Source organism: Eubalaena glacialis, chromosome 6 (assembly GCF_028564815.1).
Source record: "Eubalaena glacialis isolate mEubGla1 chromosome 6, mEubGla1.1.hap2.+ XY, whole genome shotgun sequence".
Classification (NCBI taxonomy): domain Eukaryota; kingdom Metazoa; phylum Chordata; class Mammalia; order Artiodactyla; family Balaenidae; genus Eubalaena; species Eubalaena glacialis.
This window is the reverse complement of record NC_083721.1, coordinates 53,860,805-53,879,523: the sequence shown is the minus strand read 5'-3', so window position 1 is coordinate 53,879,523 and position 18,719 is coordinate 53,860,805. Positions and strand designations below refer to the sequence as shown.

At 34.3% G+C, this 18,719-nt stretch overlaps 1 protein-coding gene across 1 annotated transcript in view; it reads left to right on the top strand.

Annotated features, from left to right (window-relative positions):
* CBLB (Cbl proto-oncogene B) overlaps positions 1 to 18,719 on the top strand; it is a 208,409-nt gene that overhangs the window by 167,015 nt on the left and 22,675 nt on the right. Inside the window, exons 14-17 of the mRNA XM_061194148.1 lie at positions 12,361 to 12,507; positions 15,578 to 15,675; positions 15,791 to 15,922; positions 18,515 to 18,655. Of these exons, the coding sequence (XP_061050131.1) occupies positions 12,361 to 12,507; positions 15,578 to 15,675; positions 15,791 to 15,922; positions 18,515 to 18,655 (518 nt within the window). The remainder of the gene's footprint in view (positions 1 to 12,360; positions 12,508 to 15,577; positions 15,676 to 15,790; positions 15,923 to 18,514; positions 18,656 to 18,719) is intronic.

The following is an 18,719-nucleotide window of genomic DNA, read 5'->3' as shown; positions in this document are numbered from 1 at the left end:
TTTAATTATGTATTTTGCCCTACTGTTTTCTAATACTAAAGTGTCTCTCCACATTAAAAAGATTATAAGGTTTTAAGGGCAAAACCCTTTTCTCTTAATCTCTGCTTCTCCCTTAACACCTTACTATGTTTGCTGTTTAATGGTATACTGATAGTACTTGGTTGCTTGGTGGATTGACTTTATCATCTGCTAAGATCCTCATTTCTAACTGAAAGTCTTAGAGCATCTTCACTCCTTCCTCTGCTGGTCACTGGATGCAAAAGAACGATAAGCTAGATACCAGCTCCCAAGAAATTTACCATCTACTTTAAAATAAAGTTAACGTACATGAAATCACAAGAGAACATTAGCCACTAAACTGTATGCATCTAACTTGTTAGTTTTTATATAAGCTTGGAGAATAGACTATTATAGACTTTGTAAGTCAAGGATGTCTTATAGAGAGGATGGAAATTTCCTGAGTCATGGAGGATGGGCACAGTTGGGAAGGGGTGTGCATGAGAAAAAGCATGAGTGTGAAATTTGACATCATTTAGGGGCAGTGGGAAACTAAGCACTGGACCATTCTTCAGTGGCCACTTTTCTTGGAGCTGCCAGATATGTAGCAGACATAAAAGTCAGAAGCAAATATATATATTCTGTGTAGTAGGTTGTACATCACTAATAACATATGATATTGTAGCACCAAATGAACTCTGGATATTTGTATATGTAATTAAAACATCTAAGCTCAATTACCTCTAATTCAGAGAACATCAAAAAACAAAGTACATGAAATCTTGCTAACTGGAGATTAAAATTTTACATTCTGTTTATTAAATTCATATTGGCAAGTGGGATAAAAGGCAGAGGTTACCATTTGCTTCATTTATATTTAGTATTAACTGCTTGTTTTTCTATAAATAAAGAACAACAAATTCATAGTAAAATGCCTTTTATTGATATTTTTCTAACACTTCAGTTTGTATGTGTACCTGGATATACTTTCACCCCATTTACTCTTGATTTTTCTCCCTCAAACAATGCAGTTGCTTTACTTAACCAGAGAAATACTTTAACAATGCATCCTTAACAGCAAATTAGTTTTCTATTTTGCATGCTGCAAATTAACCATAGTTAAAATTACAAGTGCTGGCTTTTAATGGCATGTTTATCTCTCCATTTTGTTTTTTATTCTGACATATAGGTAGCAGTTGTTCATTGTAGAAAATATGGAAAATATATAAAAGAAAGAAAAAAATTAAACAAATACATAAATATAAGCATTTACATACCCCAAATATCAATGCCCAGAGTTTTTTGGGGTTTTTTTTGTTTTTCTTGAATTTTTGAATTTTATTTATTTTTTTATACAGCAGGTTCTTATTAGTTATCCATTTTATACACATCAGTGTATACATGTCAATCCCAATCGCCCAATTCATCCCACCCCCACCCCCACCCCACCGCAATTTTCCCCCCTTGATGTCCATACGTTTCTTCTCTACATCTGTGTCTCAATTTCTGCCCTGCAAACAGGTTCATCTATACCATTTTTCTAGGTTCCACATATATGCGTTAATATACGATATTTGTTTTTCTCTTTCTGACTTACTTCACTCTGTATGACAGTCTCTAGATCCATCCACGTCTCTACAAATGACCCAATTTCGTTCCTTTTTATGGCTCAGTAATATTCCATTGTATATATGTACCACATCCTCTTTATCCATTTGTCTGTCGATGGGCATTTAGGTTGCTTACATGTCCTGGCTATTGTAAATAGTGCTGCAGTGAACATTGGGGTGCATGTATCTTTTTGAATTATGGTTTTCTCTGGGTATATGCCCAGTAGTGGGATTGCTGGGTCATATGGTAATTCTATTTTTAGCTTTTTAAGGAATCTCCATACTGTTCTCCATAGTGGCTGTATCAATTTACATTCCCACCAACAGTGCAAGAGGCTTCCCTTTTCTCCACACCCTCTCCAGCATTTGTTGTTTGTAGATTTTCTGATGATGCCCATTCTAACTGGTGTGAGGTGGTACCTCATTGTAGTTTTGATTTGCATTTCTCTAATAATTAGTGATGTTGAGCATCTTTTCATGTGCTTCTTGGCCATCTGTATGTCTTCTTTGGAGAAATGTCTATTTAGGTCTTCTGCCCATTTTTGGATTGGATTGTTTGTTTTTTTAATATTGAGCTGCATGAGCTGTTTATATATTTTGGAGATTAATCCTTTGTCCATTGATTCATTTGCAAATATTTTCTCGCATTCTGAGGGTTGTCTTTTCGTCTTGTTTATGGTTTCCTTTGCTGTGCAAAAGCTTTGAAGTTTCATTAGGTCCCATTTGTTTATTTTTGTTTTTATTTCCATTACTCTAGGAGGTGGATCAAAAAAGATCTTGCTGTGATTTATGTCAAAGAGTGTTCTTCCTATGTTTTACTCTAAGAGTTTTATAGTGTCCAGTCTTACATTTAGGTCTCTAATCCATTTTGAGTTGATTTTTGTGTATGGTGTTAGGGAGTGTTCTAATTTCATTCTTTTACATGTAGCTGTCCAGTTTTCCCCCAGAGTTTTAACATTCTGACTTTTTTTTCTTTTTAGACTTTTTTTTTTACATGATTTAGATTACATTGTAGAAATAATTTCATGCTCTCCTTTGTCACTTAATATTTTAATAAGCATTTTTCTTAATCATTTATGCTGTACTGTATTTATCATGGAACCAGCATGGAATTCTGAAGTGACCATTAAAATAAAATCAGACTTGGTCCCAGACGTGACTCCAGTATTAATATTTGTCTGTCTTTGAACAAGGTAACTTCTCTGGGCCTCACTTCCTCCATCTGATAAATGAAGGGATCTGTTTATCTTAAATGACCTCTAAAATCCTCTTGAGCTTCAACCTTTTAGGTTCCATGCAATGTTTTTTTAAGGGGTACTCATCTGTGGTATTAATTACATATGAATACTTGGCAACTTGAATGCTCATTTATAATTGGTTGGTTGCATCCCATTTTTGAAGCCAGTATAACTTGGATTACTGCTCTGGGTTTTTTGTTTGTTTTGTTTTTTTGTTTTGTCTACTTCAGCTTCATTAGAGTGTATAACCAGAGTACAATGAGAATAGATCTTCAGCTCTGGAGGGGCATAGAATACAGGTCTTAGCAAAATGTCACTCAGTGAAATAGGGATGTTGGATGTTCAAGTGTATCGTTTCTGTGTTAGCATCTTAGTACATGTTTCAAAATTAGGCCAAAGCAAAATAACAGATTGCTACCCAACATAGACTTTGATAGTTTTCACAAATGTTGAGAGCCCCAGTGTTGAATTCAGTAATGTCAAAGCTAATATTTACCTTTAAAGCTATACTGTGTTGTTAATTAATATTTACTGAAGTGTAATTGTTAAATTATTTGATGTTGCTCTGATTCCCATTAAATTGATGGAAGAGGCTACTCTGTGATAGTGTTTTCTTTCTTGTAAAACAGTATGACTGCAATTATATGACTTTTATTGTGTAATTTATCTGGAGACCTAGAAGAATATAGAATTTATTTTAAAAATATATTCTGTCATAAAAGTAAGCTGAAACTGTACTAGTGCATATAGGTTTACTTATTTTTTTTCCTAAATGGTTTCTACTTAAGATGATTGACACTTTGCTATAAATATAAATTCTTAAAAGCTTGAAATACGGGTAATCATAATTTTTTAGGGGAAGAATGAAAAAATCTATGTGGATTATTTTTATTGTAGTGTCAATTTTTACTAAATTATATTTATCTTGAAATAAGTTGATTTTTCAAAATTAAACTAAATGAAACCTGAAACAGTTAAAAATATTTATTTTACTTAACACAAGATATTGGCCAATAAGCAAAGGAATTACTGTAATAATGGAATAATTACTTCAGGTAAGATAATGTTCTGGAATGCTGAGGAATGTTATTTTTTAGAAGAATATTTTTCTTGTTCCTTGTCTTTTAGAAATGGACCTTTTGTACTTTTGACATATTAATCTTAAACTTTCAAATACATGTGAATCAATATTACTTAATATTTTTGTAAAAAGGGTTTTTTGTTGTTGGAGGTGGTGGTGTTGATCGTTGTTATAGATTTTTTCTAAACAGATAAGGTGCTGATAGTTTAAGCTCAGTGAATAGACTATCCAGGTTTTGCCTAACTATCCTATTTTCATTCGGTTGCGTACTGACTGGAGAGTCAGAGTGAACAAGATAAAATCCCATCCTCATTGGAATTTGTGCTCTAGTTAAGAAGAGCAGCAAGTAAACACATAACTATAGTATATTGTCAGGTAGTGGTAAGGAAAAATAAAGCAGGAAAAGGGATAAACAGTGATTGATAGGGAGGTTTATACTTTAGATGAGGTCATCAGGAAAGGTAATATTGAACAGAAACCTGAAAGAAGGGAGCAAGGCATGAGACTACCTGGGTGAAGAGCATAAAAGCTAGACAGTGAGGCAAGTGAATCCCTTTGGCATATCTGGAGAACAGCAAGAGGGACAGTAGGGCTGGGGTTGAATAAGGTATATAGGAGCTAAATCATATATTGCCTTTAAGGCCATGACAAGAACTTTGGTTTGGTTAGTTTTAGGAGCCATCGAAGGTTTTGATCAACATGATGACATAATGCTGGTTTGTGTTTTTAAAGAGGGTCACTGGCTGCTACGTGAATTGTCTTTAGGACAGCTGAAGTGAGACCAATGGAGAGTGTAGTCGTCTGATGTGGTGAACCAGTAAGAGATGGTCAGGGCTTTGGGGTGATGGTGATGGAGTTACACAGTCCACTTTGGGTTGTATTTTGATCCAACAAACAGTACCTGTTAATAAATCAGATGTCTGTGAGGTACAATAAATCAGGGATGATTGATTCTTATATAGGTTTTTGCTTAAAGAAACTGGGTGAATGGGTTGGTGCCATTTACCAGAGGGAGGGAAATTGGAGAAGGAGCAGGTGTCGGAAGGGGGCAGGGGTGGTAAAATTAAGAGTTAAGGATCTGTTGAGTTTCAGTGCCGATTACACACACATCCAAATAGTGATGTTGAGGGGACAGTTGGACATACCATGTAAGCTTTCACCTTTATATTATATTCAAGTAAATACTTCAGTAGGTACTATCTAAAGCTGATAAAATCATTTCTACATGACCTGTGCCCAAATTTAATTAGATTTGTTATACTCTTAGACATATAAATGTAATCCTAGAAGTTTTTTTTCTAATACAGGAACTTATATATGAAAATATCACCTTAAAAAACTATATCATTTACCCCTGAAATGTTGATATTGTAGAAAACGTATTTAGAACATTTCTGTGTGGTAAAAATTATAATAAACATTATCTGTTGTTATCATAATCTAAAACAAACTAGAAATGTGGATTTGTGAATGCAGCCTCAACTACTGCCACCTTCCAGTGAGTGATCTAAGAGGTCCACACCGCCAAACAGCATCAGCATCTGTGCCTGCGTGTGTGTATGTGAGAGTGGTTGTTTTTAAATAAATAGTGGCCAAAATGGTCTGTAGATAGAAAGGTGCAAAAGACAAAACTAGACCAATTTGACTGAAATGGTGGTCAAATTCTTGGGAGAAGGGGAGTTTTGTTTTGTTTTGCTTTGTTTTTGACTGGGGAGTGAAAAACAGAAGAGAAAAAAGCACTATGCCACAGGAGCTAATAAAGCAAACATCACATTGTAATTTTTAAAAACTTAAGAGAAAGAAGCTTGATGGAAATTTTTCATCTTATATACTGTGCACACCAGGCTTCATTGTTTATGCTTAATGGCAAAAGAGCAGGGAAACATGTTCTGTTATTGTTCACCTGAGGATTTGTATAGACAATACACACTTCAGTTTTACATTAATTCTGTTTATGTTCAATGATAAGAAATTAATTTCATTGATTTAAAGAAAATATGGTAGAGAACTTTAAATGGAAGATCCAGCTGTAATTAAGAGCTACTCTTTTCTTAACCCTAGGGAATGAACAGTGATGCTCTTTTGTTAATTTTTGAACCAGCTTTCATTCAAATACCTTAAAATATTTTCAAGATTTGTCAAGATGTTGCACTAGTTTTGTTTGTTTTACCTTGGGTAGATAGAAAGGTGAACTAATATTGAAGATGGCAGTCCTTTGTAAGTTACAATTGACATGATGTGTATGGGATAGTGTGGGATGGGTCCATCTTTTCAATTTATTCATTATGATCACTATGGCATTCTTCTCTCATTGTGTATCATGTTTGTGCATTTGGTTTTGACCTATTGATGTGACTCAGTATTTGAAACTCAGACTTTATTTTTTCTGCATATTCTTATTGATTTATAAATTTTGTTCAAATCTCCCGTGAAGCAGCTTGACCATCCTAACGTAGGTTTTCTAATGTTTTGTGGTGAATCCCTAGAACCTGCTTGTTGACACACTGATGACAAGAATTGAGGGCTGCAAGCGTATCATTTTAAACTAGTCTCAACAGAAATAGTGTGTGGAAAGGTACAAAATAAATACTATGGGTATTATTTTTCTCCTTTTTATTTTAGTATTATAATTTCTAAATTCAGATAGAATTGTAATCCCTCTCTCATCATTTGTGGGAAAATGGCATTTGGCGGATGGCTATAATCTGGGTGCAGGAATACCACTAATTCCACTAATCTTTCATTTTCTCTAAAATCTAAGATGAATACTGATATTAACACTAATCCCAGTATTCTGACAAATCTGTTACTTGTAATTTACCATACAACTGATTTATGATCACAAATAATTAGGTAGCCTTACACAGAATTGTGAGCCATTGGATTCTATTTAAATATGCAATCTAAATTATATTCCTTATACTGTCTCTTTTTTGTCCCATAGAGGCATAATTTGCCATATATTCTCCACTTCTCCATGAACATATTGATCTGTTCATAGAAAATGCATAGGGTTAGAATGAGATTCTATTTTCACATTAAGTGAGAGCATCTTGACATATTCCACCATATTCAAGCATTCCTTGTTTCTGTCCACATTTCTCTGTAGGCTCAAATAGAATTAGATAAGTGCTTTGAAGGCCACTAGGGATATTAAGCATATTTGTTTGTGAAAGATGCTTATCTGCAGTATCTTAAATGAGTTAAAATGAATTTTTAACCTTAAAATGAAAATTTTCCAGTTGTTAAATTAAAGCATAATTTTCATACAGTAAAATTCGCCCTGCTTTATTAATGTACAGTTTTGTGAGTTTTGGCAAATGCACAGTCATGTATTCACTACCACTGTCAAGATACAGAACAGTTCCTTCACTCCAAAAACACCCCCCAGGCCTGTGTCAATTTCTCCCGTTACCCTAAACCCTTGGAAATTATCAGTCTGATTTGTGTCCATATAATTTTGCTTTTTCCCGAAGGTCACATAAATAGAATCATACAGTATAGAGCCTTTTGAGTTTGGGTTCTTTCTATTAGCACAATGAATTTGAGATTCATCCAGGTTGTCAAGGGTATCAATAGTTTGTTCCTTTTTTATTGCTCAGAGTATGTATTCCATTGTAAAACACACTATGGTTTGTTTACCCATCCCTCTACTAAGGGACACTTGGGTTGTGTCCAGTTATTGGCGATTATAAGTACTGCCACATTTAATATCACCATGAAGTCTTTAATGTTCAACATGTATTGGAAAATTAGATTCTCAAAAAAAAAATGAGTTTCCTCAACATCTATCTTTTTGATTTCTAAAGCAGTCCCCTAAAAGTGTTAGAAATGAATATTGGCCTTGAATAAGTTAACTTAAAAATTAACTTCAAATTTATTTCTCCAGCTTATAAACAAGTCAGTGAAAACTATACTTAAAGTATAAACTATACTTAAACTGTAAGTGAAAACTTAAAATTAAAGCTTATATTCAGCCTAATAATACACCACACTGATTCTTCTGGATGTCATGAAAGAATCCTCAAAACTAGTATATATATTTATAAAACCCACTCTTGAGATGCTGGGGAAATGGCTTACAGGTGGCACACGGGCAATCCGCATTTCAAATACAGCTAGATTTTGTGTTACCACTTCTCTGGGCTATGATTTCTCGAAGTTGGGTGTTTTGCCTGTTAGGATAGTTAGTACAAGAAATATGGACTAATGTATATGGCAGGCTCTGAAGATTCGGTTTTAATAAAAGATATTTTTCAAAACCTTGCTTTCAGAGATTATTAAATAAGATTTTACATGTAGAAGGCAAGCAAAATAATATATTTTAAATATTTTTCTACGTTATGAAAGTATCCTAAAAATGATTTTCTTTCCCGTAACAGTTTGGTCATGTATTTCTCTAATAGCCTCTCATTCTTTTTGTCTAAAAGCTGTAAGTGCTTCGTGGGACACACACCGTGCCAGGCCTTGGTTGACTCAGGGTCTGCCCTTAAGCATTTTGCAATTAGACAGAAATAGAAGAAAGACATAGATGAATATATAGAAAACACAATGTCAATGTATGAACACTTACCAAATACATATAAAAGATTAACGTTCAAAGAAAATTACTGTTTTGTGGGATGTCACAGGAGGTTCATCTATAGACAGTAAATATGGATATTTCTACTTTGCTTTATTTCTGGAAAAGTTGAACTAGTCAAGGTATCAGGAATTGCTCAAATGAAGGAAAGAAAAGTACTTGGCAAGGGTGATGTTTGAGGTATGTTATGTAGGAAAAGCCAGTGGGATATGCAGAAGGTCACCCCTCTGATGATATGCCTCTCACACCAGGAATGTACAAGGCTGTAGAGGATTGTATCTGTGAGCCTTCAGCTTCAAAATGCAAAAATCACTAATTAAGAAGAGCATTAGAAAATATATTCTTGGTTTGTTTCAAGTGTGCACTTGCAGATAGTGGATGTATTCCTCATTAAAGTTTAAATAACACACACTGAATTTAACAAGAGGCGAAGGCTGTGGGGAGGATGGCTGTGTATCTTTAAGACTATGTGTCCTTGTGCATTACCAGTGTATTAATTCAGGAATGACAGCCGCAGTGCAGAACACTCTGTGAATGTCTGATGATAATATAAAGGGAATGAAGTACTGGTGTAAATGGTAGGATGGTTTACTTAGCAGTTTTAACGTGAAACCAGCCAAATAAAATTGATATATTTTATTCCTCTGGTATCCTAAAAATTTCCCATGAGCTAAATCAATGACTGAACATTTTCCTATGTCCCGTGAGATATTTTCTCCACTACCAAAAGTAAACAAACATACATGATTGCTAATGAAAATTCTTTATTTTTACCACTTATCTAGTTGCAAGTAAAACTGAACCTACTTTTTGAATGAGTTTGTGAAGGGAAAAAAAAATTCCGCATGTAATTACAAATAATGTAATTATTTAAATAAATTGAGATTTGTCTTTTGGTATTTTATATACAAATTCTTCATCTATTTGTACCTTCCTCATTTATTTATTTTTTTATTAAGACGTTATTTTTTTAGAGCCATTTTAGATTCATAGCAATATTGAGGAGAAGGTACAGATATTTCCATATACCCCTGGCTCCCACACATGCCTAGCTTTCCTCATTTTTACCATCCTCCACCATAGTGGTACATTTGTTAAAAATGATGAACCTACATTTATACATAACCACCCAAAGTTCATAGTTCACATTCCCTTTTTTACATGATAGAAATTGCTTTTATTTTTCCCTTCAGAATTGAATAAGATCAATTTTGTACAAAAATTTATATAATATTGAATAAAGTCACTGGAATGATATTCTTATAAATTGGCTTATTTTTTACTAGAATATTATACTAATATAAAAAGTTTGCATTAAAAATATAATAAGATAAAATATGACTCTTTAGAACTTTATTAAAATGGTGATAAGCAAGATATCCAGGCTTTTTTTTCAGATTTAGATACGCAAGAAATGCCACTCGAAGACTTTCTTCACTTCTAGTATAATTCACTAAAATCCATTTAAGCTAATTATCTGCGACTAGTAAGTTTTAGCAGTAAGCTCCTATAATTCCATAAAATATTAGATAAGCTTTGCTTTTCATTTTCTTCAGGATACTCCATCTGTTGATTTGCAGCAAAGCTAAAGAGTAGGGGGAAATTACCCTGATTAAATTCTTTATCATTGAAGATAAAATATAGAATCAGCCAGAACAAATGTGATTTCAAAAATCATCCATTCTTGTGTCATAGTGCAGTGCTTCTTTGAAAACTCTTAAATCTTTGGAACTAAGCTGCACCAGGCAGATAGAACACTCCTGACATGGATGTGGTTGTTGAATACTTGGTCAGTAAGTCTTTTTCTTTTTTCTTTTTTTTCTTTTTTCTTTTTTTTCTTTTTTTTAAAAAAAGATACCCTTGTTTTTTTATTTATTTTTATTTTTGGTTGCATTGAGTCTTCGTTTCTGTGCGAGGGCTATTTCTAGTTGTGGCAAGTGGGGGCCACTCTTCATCGCAGTGTGCGGGCCTCTCGCTATCGCGGCCTCTCTTGTTGCGGAGCACAGGCTCCAGACGCGCAGGCTCAGTAGTTGTGGCTCACGGGCCTAGCTGCTCCGCGGCATGTGGGATCTTCCCAGACCAGGGCTCGAACCCGTGTCCCCTGCATTAGCAGGCAGATTCTCAACCACTGCGCCACCAGGGAAGCCCAGTAAGTGTTTTTCTTTTATACAGTATATGCTTAAATTGCAAAGGAAAAAAAATTCCTTGTACATGACAATATAGTAGGACATAGAAAGGATGTGTATTTTTCTTATTTCTTTTGCTAACAGAACCCACTCTGGCCCTTGATTTAGCTAAACTTATATCCATGTTTATAAGAATTTATGAAAAGGTAATGTTTGAAATCCCTGCTCTAATTCCCATCAAATCACCATTTTGCAGTCCGTGTACTCACTGGCCTTCATTTGGGATGTACATCTTCCAAGGTTACACCATGGTAGGTGTAACCCTTAAGTTATTAATAAGGTTATTAGCTTGTGCTCTGGGTGGTGACCGTGGACTTCCTGTCACTGTATCACTGTGCTTTCATTTCACCTTAAACTGTCATTTGAATTCCAAGGTCGCTCAAACAAACAAGAATTCAAAAATCGGTATTGAAAAAGTCTTCAAAGACGGATAAAAACACACTTTTGAAAAATCTTAGGAGAGATTTTTTTTCTTTCATCTCTGAACTTCCTAGAGACTCAGATATATAGTTGAAATTTGAAAACCTTTAGGTTTTTCAAAATGTCTTCTTGCAGTGGGCACAGAGAAAAGCCCTTAAAGTTGTTTTCATTCGAACTAGTTAGGAGAAATAAAAATGAAAAAGTTATTTCAGTCTTGATGGTTCATATACCAAAGGCCTCTTGCTCCCTCTACAGAAGGTGCTTCAAAATTGCAGCCACAAAGATTAAAAAAAAAAATTTAACGAAACAGATTTGTCTTGAGGTTCATGATTTGAAAAAAGGTTTGGATCCGTATGTGCCTCCAGTGTCCTGCAAACAGGTTGGTTGTCCTAAAGTTGGTCAGGGTAGGTTTGTGTGTTTCTACTTTGGTGTTTCTCACTGGCGTCAGCTTAGGATAAACTCCATTAGCAACAACTGTTAAAAAAAAAAAAAGTACGTTTTTGTTGTTTTGTTATTAATTGGCTTTGTCTGTTTACTCAATGGATGAGTAAAATGCTTGGGAATTTTCTTTTGATATTAGGTAATTGTTTTACATGTTTGCATTCTTTTTTACTTAGCCAGGGAATTTAAGCCATAAAAATAATGGCCTCTACCTTAAAGACTTATAAAGTTCTCTTATTATCTACTTCTAATTGTTCCAGTCATTTTAGATCTTTGTTAATTTTTGTCCCAACAACAACTATCTGAATTGTAACTTCACAGGAGAAAGAATTGTTTCACTTAATTAAACTGGATTTTTTCAACTATAAGTAATACTCACAAGAGACAGTTGAACTTTCTATAAATACTTCATTAATATATAAAATAACCTTGCATATATATCATCTTAATTTACCAATTTAAGTTAAATAAGAACAAAATGTTAATATTTTAATAGCTTTGGTGTAAATAATTTTATGCATTCACTTACAACTCCAGGACCTTTTTATTTTATTTGACAGGTTACTAGTTTCTCTTATTGTGCCATTTTAAAATTATAAGTATGAAAACTCTTATTTCATCAAGAGTTTTAAAAATCCTTTTCATTTGTATTTAGAATAAGAACAGCCCTTCTGATGTTACCCTGTAATTGAAAAATGAACACAAGTGACAAAGTAGTTTCTTTGATTTGAACATGTCACATCAGACTTGCCTGTCCTGAATTATTATGCTAAAACTAGACTGGATTTTTTTTTCCCTCTGGTAGGTGTACTGGTCCATTAGCAAATTCCCTTTCAGAGAAAACAAGAGACCCAGTAGAGGAAGATGACGATGAATACAAGATTCCTTCATCCCATCCTGTTTCCCTGAATTCACAACCATCTCATTGTCATAATGTAAAACCTCCTCCTAGGTAAGAATATGGGCCATTTTTTATCTCCTCGCGTCTGCAGTAAGCATCATCATTTATGGCATTTGTTTTTAAACAACTGAATCACATCTGTTTAATAAAAACCTTTGATTTCTTGCTCAAAGCCTCCTCTACCTATAATACTATTTTTCTCCATGACCTTTCAGAGAAAATGAAAAGATGTAGATTTCTATTAACTAGGAAGTCCTTTGACTAAATTAGTTGACTAGTAAGTCTAATGGAATAATTTGTTGCCCCTCTCCCCAAAAAACAAATTGTACTGTAGTAAAACTTTGCTGTAGGTTACATATAGTGATGATTAATTCATGAATTTTCAATAAGCTATTTTCAATGCATTTTATCAGTTCTAAGCACATATCTCATGAAGAAAAATTAGTGCTTAGAAAATAAGGTATTATACCAACCTTCCTTAGAATTGTTCTTCATGAAGTAAGGACTAGTATAATCTATGTTGATTTTCTTTCTTGATATGCTACCTACTTATATTCAGATCTCGAAGAATTGAAAAAAATTATTTCCCTTAGCTATTTTTATCAGGTACTATTTTACTTTTCCTTGGATCAAACAAGAATGTGAGGAATTGTGTTCTGTTTTCTTCTTGTCAGTTGTTTATTCTCACTGTTATGGAGACATCCTTGGTCTTTGAAGTGGCAGCCCCATGGAGGTATAGGAGTTATTAAAAATAGGTGGTGTGTATTGAAATATTAGTTTGTCTTTAAGTAGAAGGACAATTCTGTGTTTATATAATTGAATTAGTAAGTCATAATCTTATTTTTCTGTTTTTTAAAATCTAATTGACATATATGAAGTACTCAGTAAGTCAAATCTCAGTTTCAGACTTATTTTCTGAGCTCCAGTTTTCTTTGTCTAATTACATCCCTGGAGCTCTGCTTGGCACATACAGAAGAGGGCTCAGCTACTGCTGGTGGCCCAGCCTTCTTGCCTTTCAGTATCTCTTTACTGACTGAGGAATAGGAGAGCTGTTTAACACTTCAGTCATCTATGTCATCTTTACTTAGTGTGCCATTTCCTTTTGAGGTCAAGTCAATCAACAGAAAGCATTTTATGAGTGGAGTGTTCCTTTCTTTTCAGATGAAAAGTCTAAAAAATGTTTTAATGCCTTTCTTCAAGTATTGTATTGCAGTACTTGGAAAAGAGAAGCAAAAAACTCCATTTAAACCAGAGATCTGCCTTAGTGAGTTACAAGGTTAGAATTATCAACACTATGCAGAATTATTAACCATGGTTATTAACACTTTGCTGTCCAGGGCTTCATATTTCAAAGCAAGAACCAAACCTTTCTTTGCTGATTGCTGGTCTTTAGGACATTTGTTGGTAACATTGAGAAGACAGAGAAATGACTGAGAGATAATAATTTGTTATGTTAGAAGAACCAAATGTCTACTATTCTTATTAGAGAAAAAAGTTATTCCTTTACATCAAGTATAAATTTTTACAATTTTCAGTTCCCTTGGCTCTTATAAATGTGTAGTAATTTTTAAAAACTGAAATAAGATGAGCTTTTTTGGTCTCCTTGGGATCTCATTTTTTTTCATCACTGGATAAGTGAGTGGTATAATTTTAATACTTTAAATTTTAATTGTCACATCATACTGGATGAGATTTTTGGTGGCAGGCCTCCCAAATCCTGAAAATAAATTTGATTTATGACCACCATTACCATCTTTCTACAGTTACAGAGAAGTAATAAATGTTGATAATCCCTAATCTTAATTGGAGTGAATTTTCTGTCTAATTTGTTCTTGAAAGTCAATGGATGAAGTATCTTCTTAGGTCCTCTACAAAGCACTCTTTAAACTTAGACACATCCTTTCCTTCTATGTTTTTCCTCTCTTTGGAACATCAGGAGAACTAAATTGTCAGTATATGGAAAAAGCTAAACCATATTATTCATAGATTCATAAACCATATTATTCATAGATGAATAATTCCATTTCAGTAAAAATCCATCATTACTATGAAAATTCAATACATGATAACTATTTTTAAATGAACCATCTCTGGCCCCTTAAAGAGATGTGGCCACCAGAGAGAATGGAAATGAATTTCAGATGAAGCACTTTGCAGTAACTATTCAAATGTCCAATATCTCCTCCATTATGTATGTACTTTTACTTTGCCCCAAGCATTCAGAGTAAATCAGGGGAAAGTAAAATATGAACTCTGCCTTCTATAGCTCTTTGTGAGCACAGTAACTTGGTGAGCAGATAGTCAGTTGCTACACAGCTATATTCTGAAGACAAAATATGCTCCATGCCTTCTCTTCCTGCTGCTACCTTCCTGTGCCCCCGGATTTGTGCATTGTGTTCACAGTATGATTCGAAAGCATTAATACCAACAATAAAAATACTTTTTTTAGTATTATCCTTTTACAGACACCCAGATTAAAATATTTGTTGTGTACCCAAGGCCTTTGCTAAAGTCATTTTTCTACAGTTGTCAGAAGTGTCAGTTTTGTTCATGGCAGTGGTGAAATTACACTCCAGACTCTAGGTCTTTGAATATGTCTATCTGAATTTTAATGGACTTTCTGAATATTTAATAATTCTCCTTCCTTGACAGGCTCTAGTTTATAATAAGGAAAGCTTAACTTACAGAAATAAAAATACACTGTTAAGTACCGTTAACCAGTAATGATGTCATTGGGACTTTTACATATTGTTTGCCTGCATATTACATTTTCTTCTTCAAAACCTTGATAAGGTAATATTGAAATCTTACAAAATGATATGTTAATTCCACAGGTGTGTTTAGGGTATCGGCAATTTTGTGGCCCTTGTAATTCTTAGCTTCACTTAAAAAAAGAAAAAAACTTTTGTCTTCCATGGAATATTTACTTCTGCTTTGTAAAAGTATTCAAGTATCTAGATAATATTACTTTACTTTCTCCAGAAAAGGAAATTAATTGTATTTATATCCTAACTTTATTACATGAGCAGCATTGCTAGTTCCCATGGTCTCCCCACCCCCAAATGACTTTTAAATGGAAATAATTATCCTTATGATTTTTGTCCTTTGATTTCTGCTTTAGGTCTTGTGATAATGGTCACTGTATATTGAATGGAACACACGGTACGTCTTCAGAGATGAAGAAGTCAAACATCCCTGAGTTAGGCATATATTTAAAGGGTGTGTATAAGACATATTCTCTTTGTATTCTATGTCTTAATGGTCAGAATTTAAAGGTAAAATTCCATGCCATTGTTGTACTGAAAATACATTAAGATTTTGTGTTATCCTCTAGGAGATGTTTTTGATTCAGCCTCTGATCCAGTGCCATTACCACCTGCCAGGCCTCCAACTCGGGACAATCCAAAGCATGGTTCTTCACTCAACAGGACGCCCTCTGATTATGATCTTCTCATCCCTCCATTAGGTTGAAACCTTTAAAACAATTTCAAGCAAGCCTCCCTGCCACCTCTTTCAATTAATACCTGAATTATCAGAATTCTTAGTTCAGTGCAGTGTAGACTCACTAGGTTATGAATTTGTCTGAATTAGAATGGAATCTCCAGGTGATAGTGGCTCTCAGTTCATGTGACCATTATTCCATTTAGATGACTGAAGCAGTGGTGTAAATAGCTGGCATCAGTTAGGGTTTTATCAAGTTGTCTCTTCATGTACTAAATGCAGTCTACAAAATCTTATGAAGGCATTGTTCATTCCCCCAGGTGCTTGTGTTCTAGTAGATTTGGAGTATTCATCTGAGATTTTCTTTAAGTATAATTCTTAATGAATGCGTACTTACTTTTTCTTTCAATATAAAATGACCCACTTCCACATAGCTAATTACATTATGGGAAATTATATATTTTATTGTAGAGAGCTGAAAAGAAATTCTGTCTTATAATCACTGCAACTAGAACACATCCAAAGAATCTCAATTTCTTTGTTTCAAATTTTACCATGAAGTACACTTAATGTGTGTGTGTGTGTGTACATGTGTGAAGGTACACACAGGTGTGTATTTATGTTAAAATTGGCCGGTGCAGGTGTCTGTTTATTTCATTAATTCTAGGTAGGAAGCTTCTCACTCTATTTTTAGAGGAAGACAATTAAGAAACCTTCACAAGTTAAGGCTTCACAATAATGAGTCACCATAGCATAAAATAATGTATAATCAAGGTTCATTTATAAGCTTATCTGAATCATTAGGCTACTAGAAATGAACCTCTCCATTTTTTTCCCCAAAAACACCATCAACTGGTGTTTCCAGTTATACAGTTGAATGTCGTGCTCCTGTTCTTTCTGCAGTTCAGTGCTTTACTCTCACCTACGTGGATTACAAGCACCTCCCAACTTCCTTCTTTACCTACAGTCTTTTTCTCTTCCATTTCTTCCTGTATGCTGTTTTTGACCTATTACCCAAGTCTTTATGACTAGATCAGCACTGTCCAATAGAACTTTATGTGGTGACATAAAAGATCTGTATGTGTGACTGTAGAACTGAATTTTAGTTAATTTAAATTTAAACTAAATAGCTGTATGTGGCTAGTTACTACCATATTGGACAATGCAGATAAATGTTCCAACCTTTTTAACTCATCCTTCCTTTGGCTCTTCATGTACATCTCATATTTTATTTATGCTGTTCACTCTGCCTAGTAGACACCATCCCTGTATTTGATGAACAAATGTTTTTGAGGCCCTGATATCCCAGGCCTTCCTGTTCTTGGTAACACCTTGCTGAATGCCACTTTCTGCATTCCTCTTCCCTCTTACAATGCATCTCTCTCTCCCTCTGGGACCTATTCACCTGTGAGTCTTTTGTGAACTTTTCTTAGATCTCATTGTGGAATCTAAGCTCCTCGGGGTCGAGGACTTATGATTTTGATCTTCACATTACCCATGTGCCTAGCATGGTGCCTGACATTTAGGGGCTGATAAAGGATTTGAATAAATGAGATAATGTAGGAAATAGCTGAAGGTTGGAAAGATAACAAAGCTCTTTCTTTCTCTCTCCTATACCTTCATATATTTTACATTAGAAAAATATTTATGATCATTAGAGAAAAAATTTTGAATACTTTTTGCCAGGCAAGCTGGATGAATGGTGAAACCGTTTATATTTAAATATACCTTTATATTTAAGTCAATGTATTTAAATCCATGAGAATTTTTATTACTAGAAGATGTAGGTATTTATACCCTGTTTCATTCACAAAGTATTTGTGATTGCTTACAAAAATACATACACTGCAATCTTATTTTTTAAAGAATCAAGATGAGGGAAAAATATGAATAGGATAGTAAGACGTGGCAGGGGAAACACAAGTAGACATAAAAGCATACTGCAGTATTCTACAGTTACTAAAGTTGGGAACTATGCAAATGTAAGTAATTAGCTTTGGGACCACCACAAGAGGTAGTTCTATTGATATATTTAACTGTTTCTCCCTAGAGATATCTGGTAAGTAGAAAAAGATCATATTCCTCTACTACAGGTGCATTTTCTGTATATTTTGACAATGAAATATATGGAGCATTAGTTTAAATGAATTAAAATGCCATGGAGCAAACTTTTAAAAGATAATCTAAACTATTCTGTGACATTAAATTTTTGTGCATAGTGTGATTTTCTAATTAGAGGCTGTGAACTCTTATTGTTACACAAAAATTGTTTTGATGATGTGATCTGTAATATATTTAGTTCAAACCTCCAGTGTCTTATTATAAAGGTTACAAGTGAATAATAAGCTGTTTCATAACCTGAAATACTGCTTTTTAATAGAAAGGGCTGAGAGATCGAAAAAGTCTGTATGCACACATGTGTGTTTGTGTGTCTGTGTTTCTCTCCAAACACCTCCTACAAAATAATCAGCTCCCATTAGCAAAGTCAGTGAACTGCTGGGTAAACACTGCAGGTGAAGTTGTTTATAAGCAGCAAGAGAAAATCATTATTTTTGCCTGATACTGTGTTTTGATTAATGAAGTTCTACTGTTGATACTGACCTTTCTTTCTATGCAGGTGAAGATGCTTTTGATCCCCTCCCCCCGTCCCTCCCACCTCCCCCACCTCCCGCAAGGCATAGTCTCATCGAACATTCAAAACCTCCTGGCTCCAGTAGCCGACCATCCTCAGGACAGGACCTTTTCCTCCTTCCTTCAGGTAGGAGGGAAAAACCAAGCAAACCTTTTCACTGAAAGCAAAAATATTTCTAAGATGATACTGT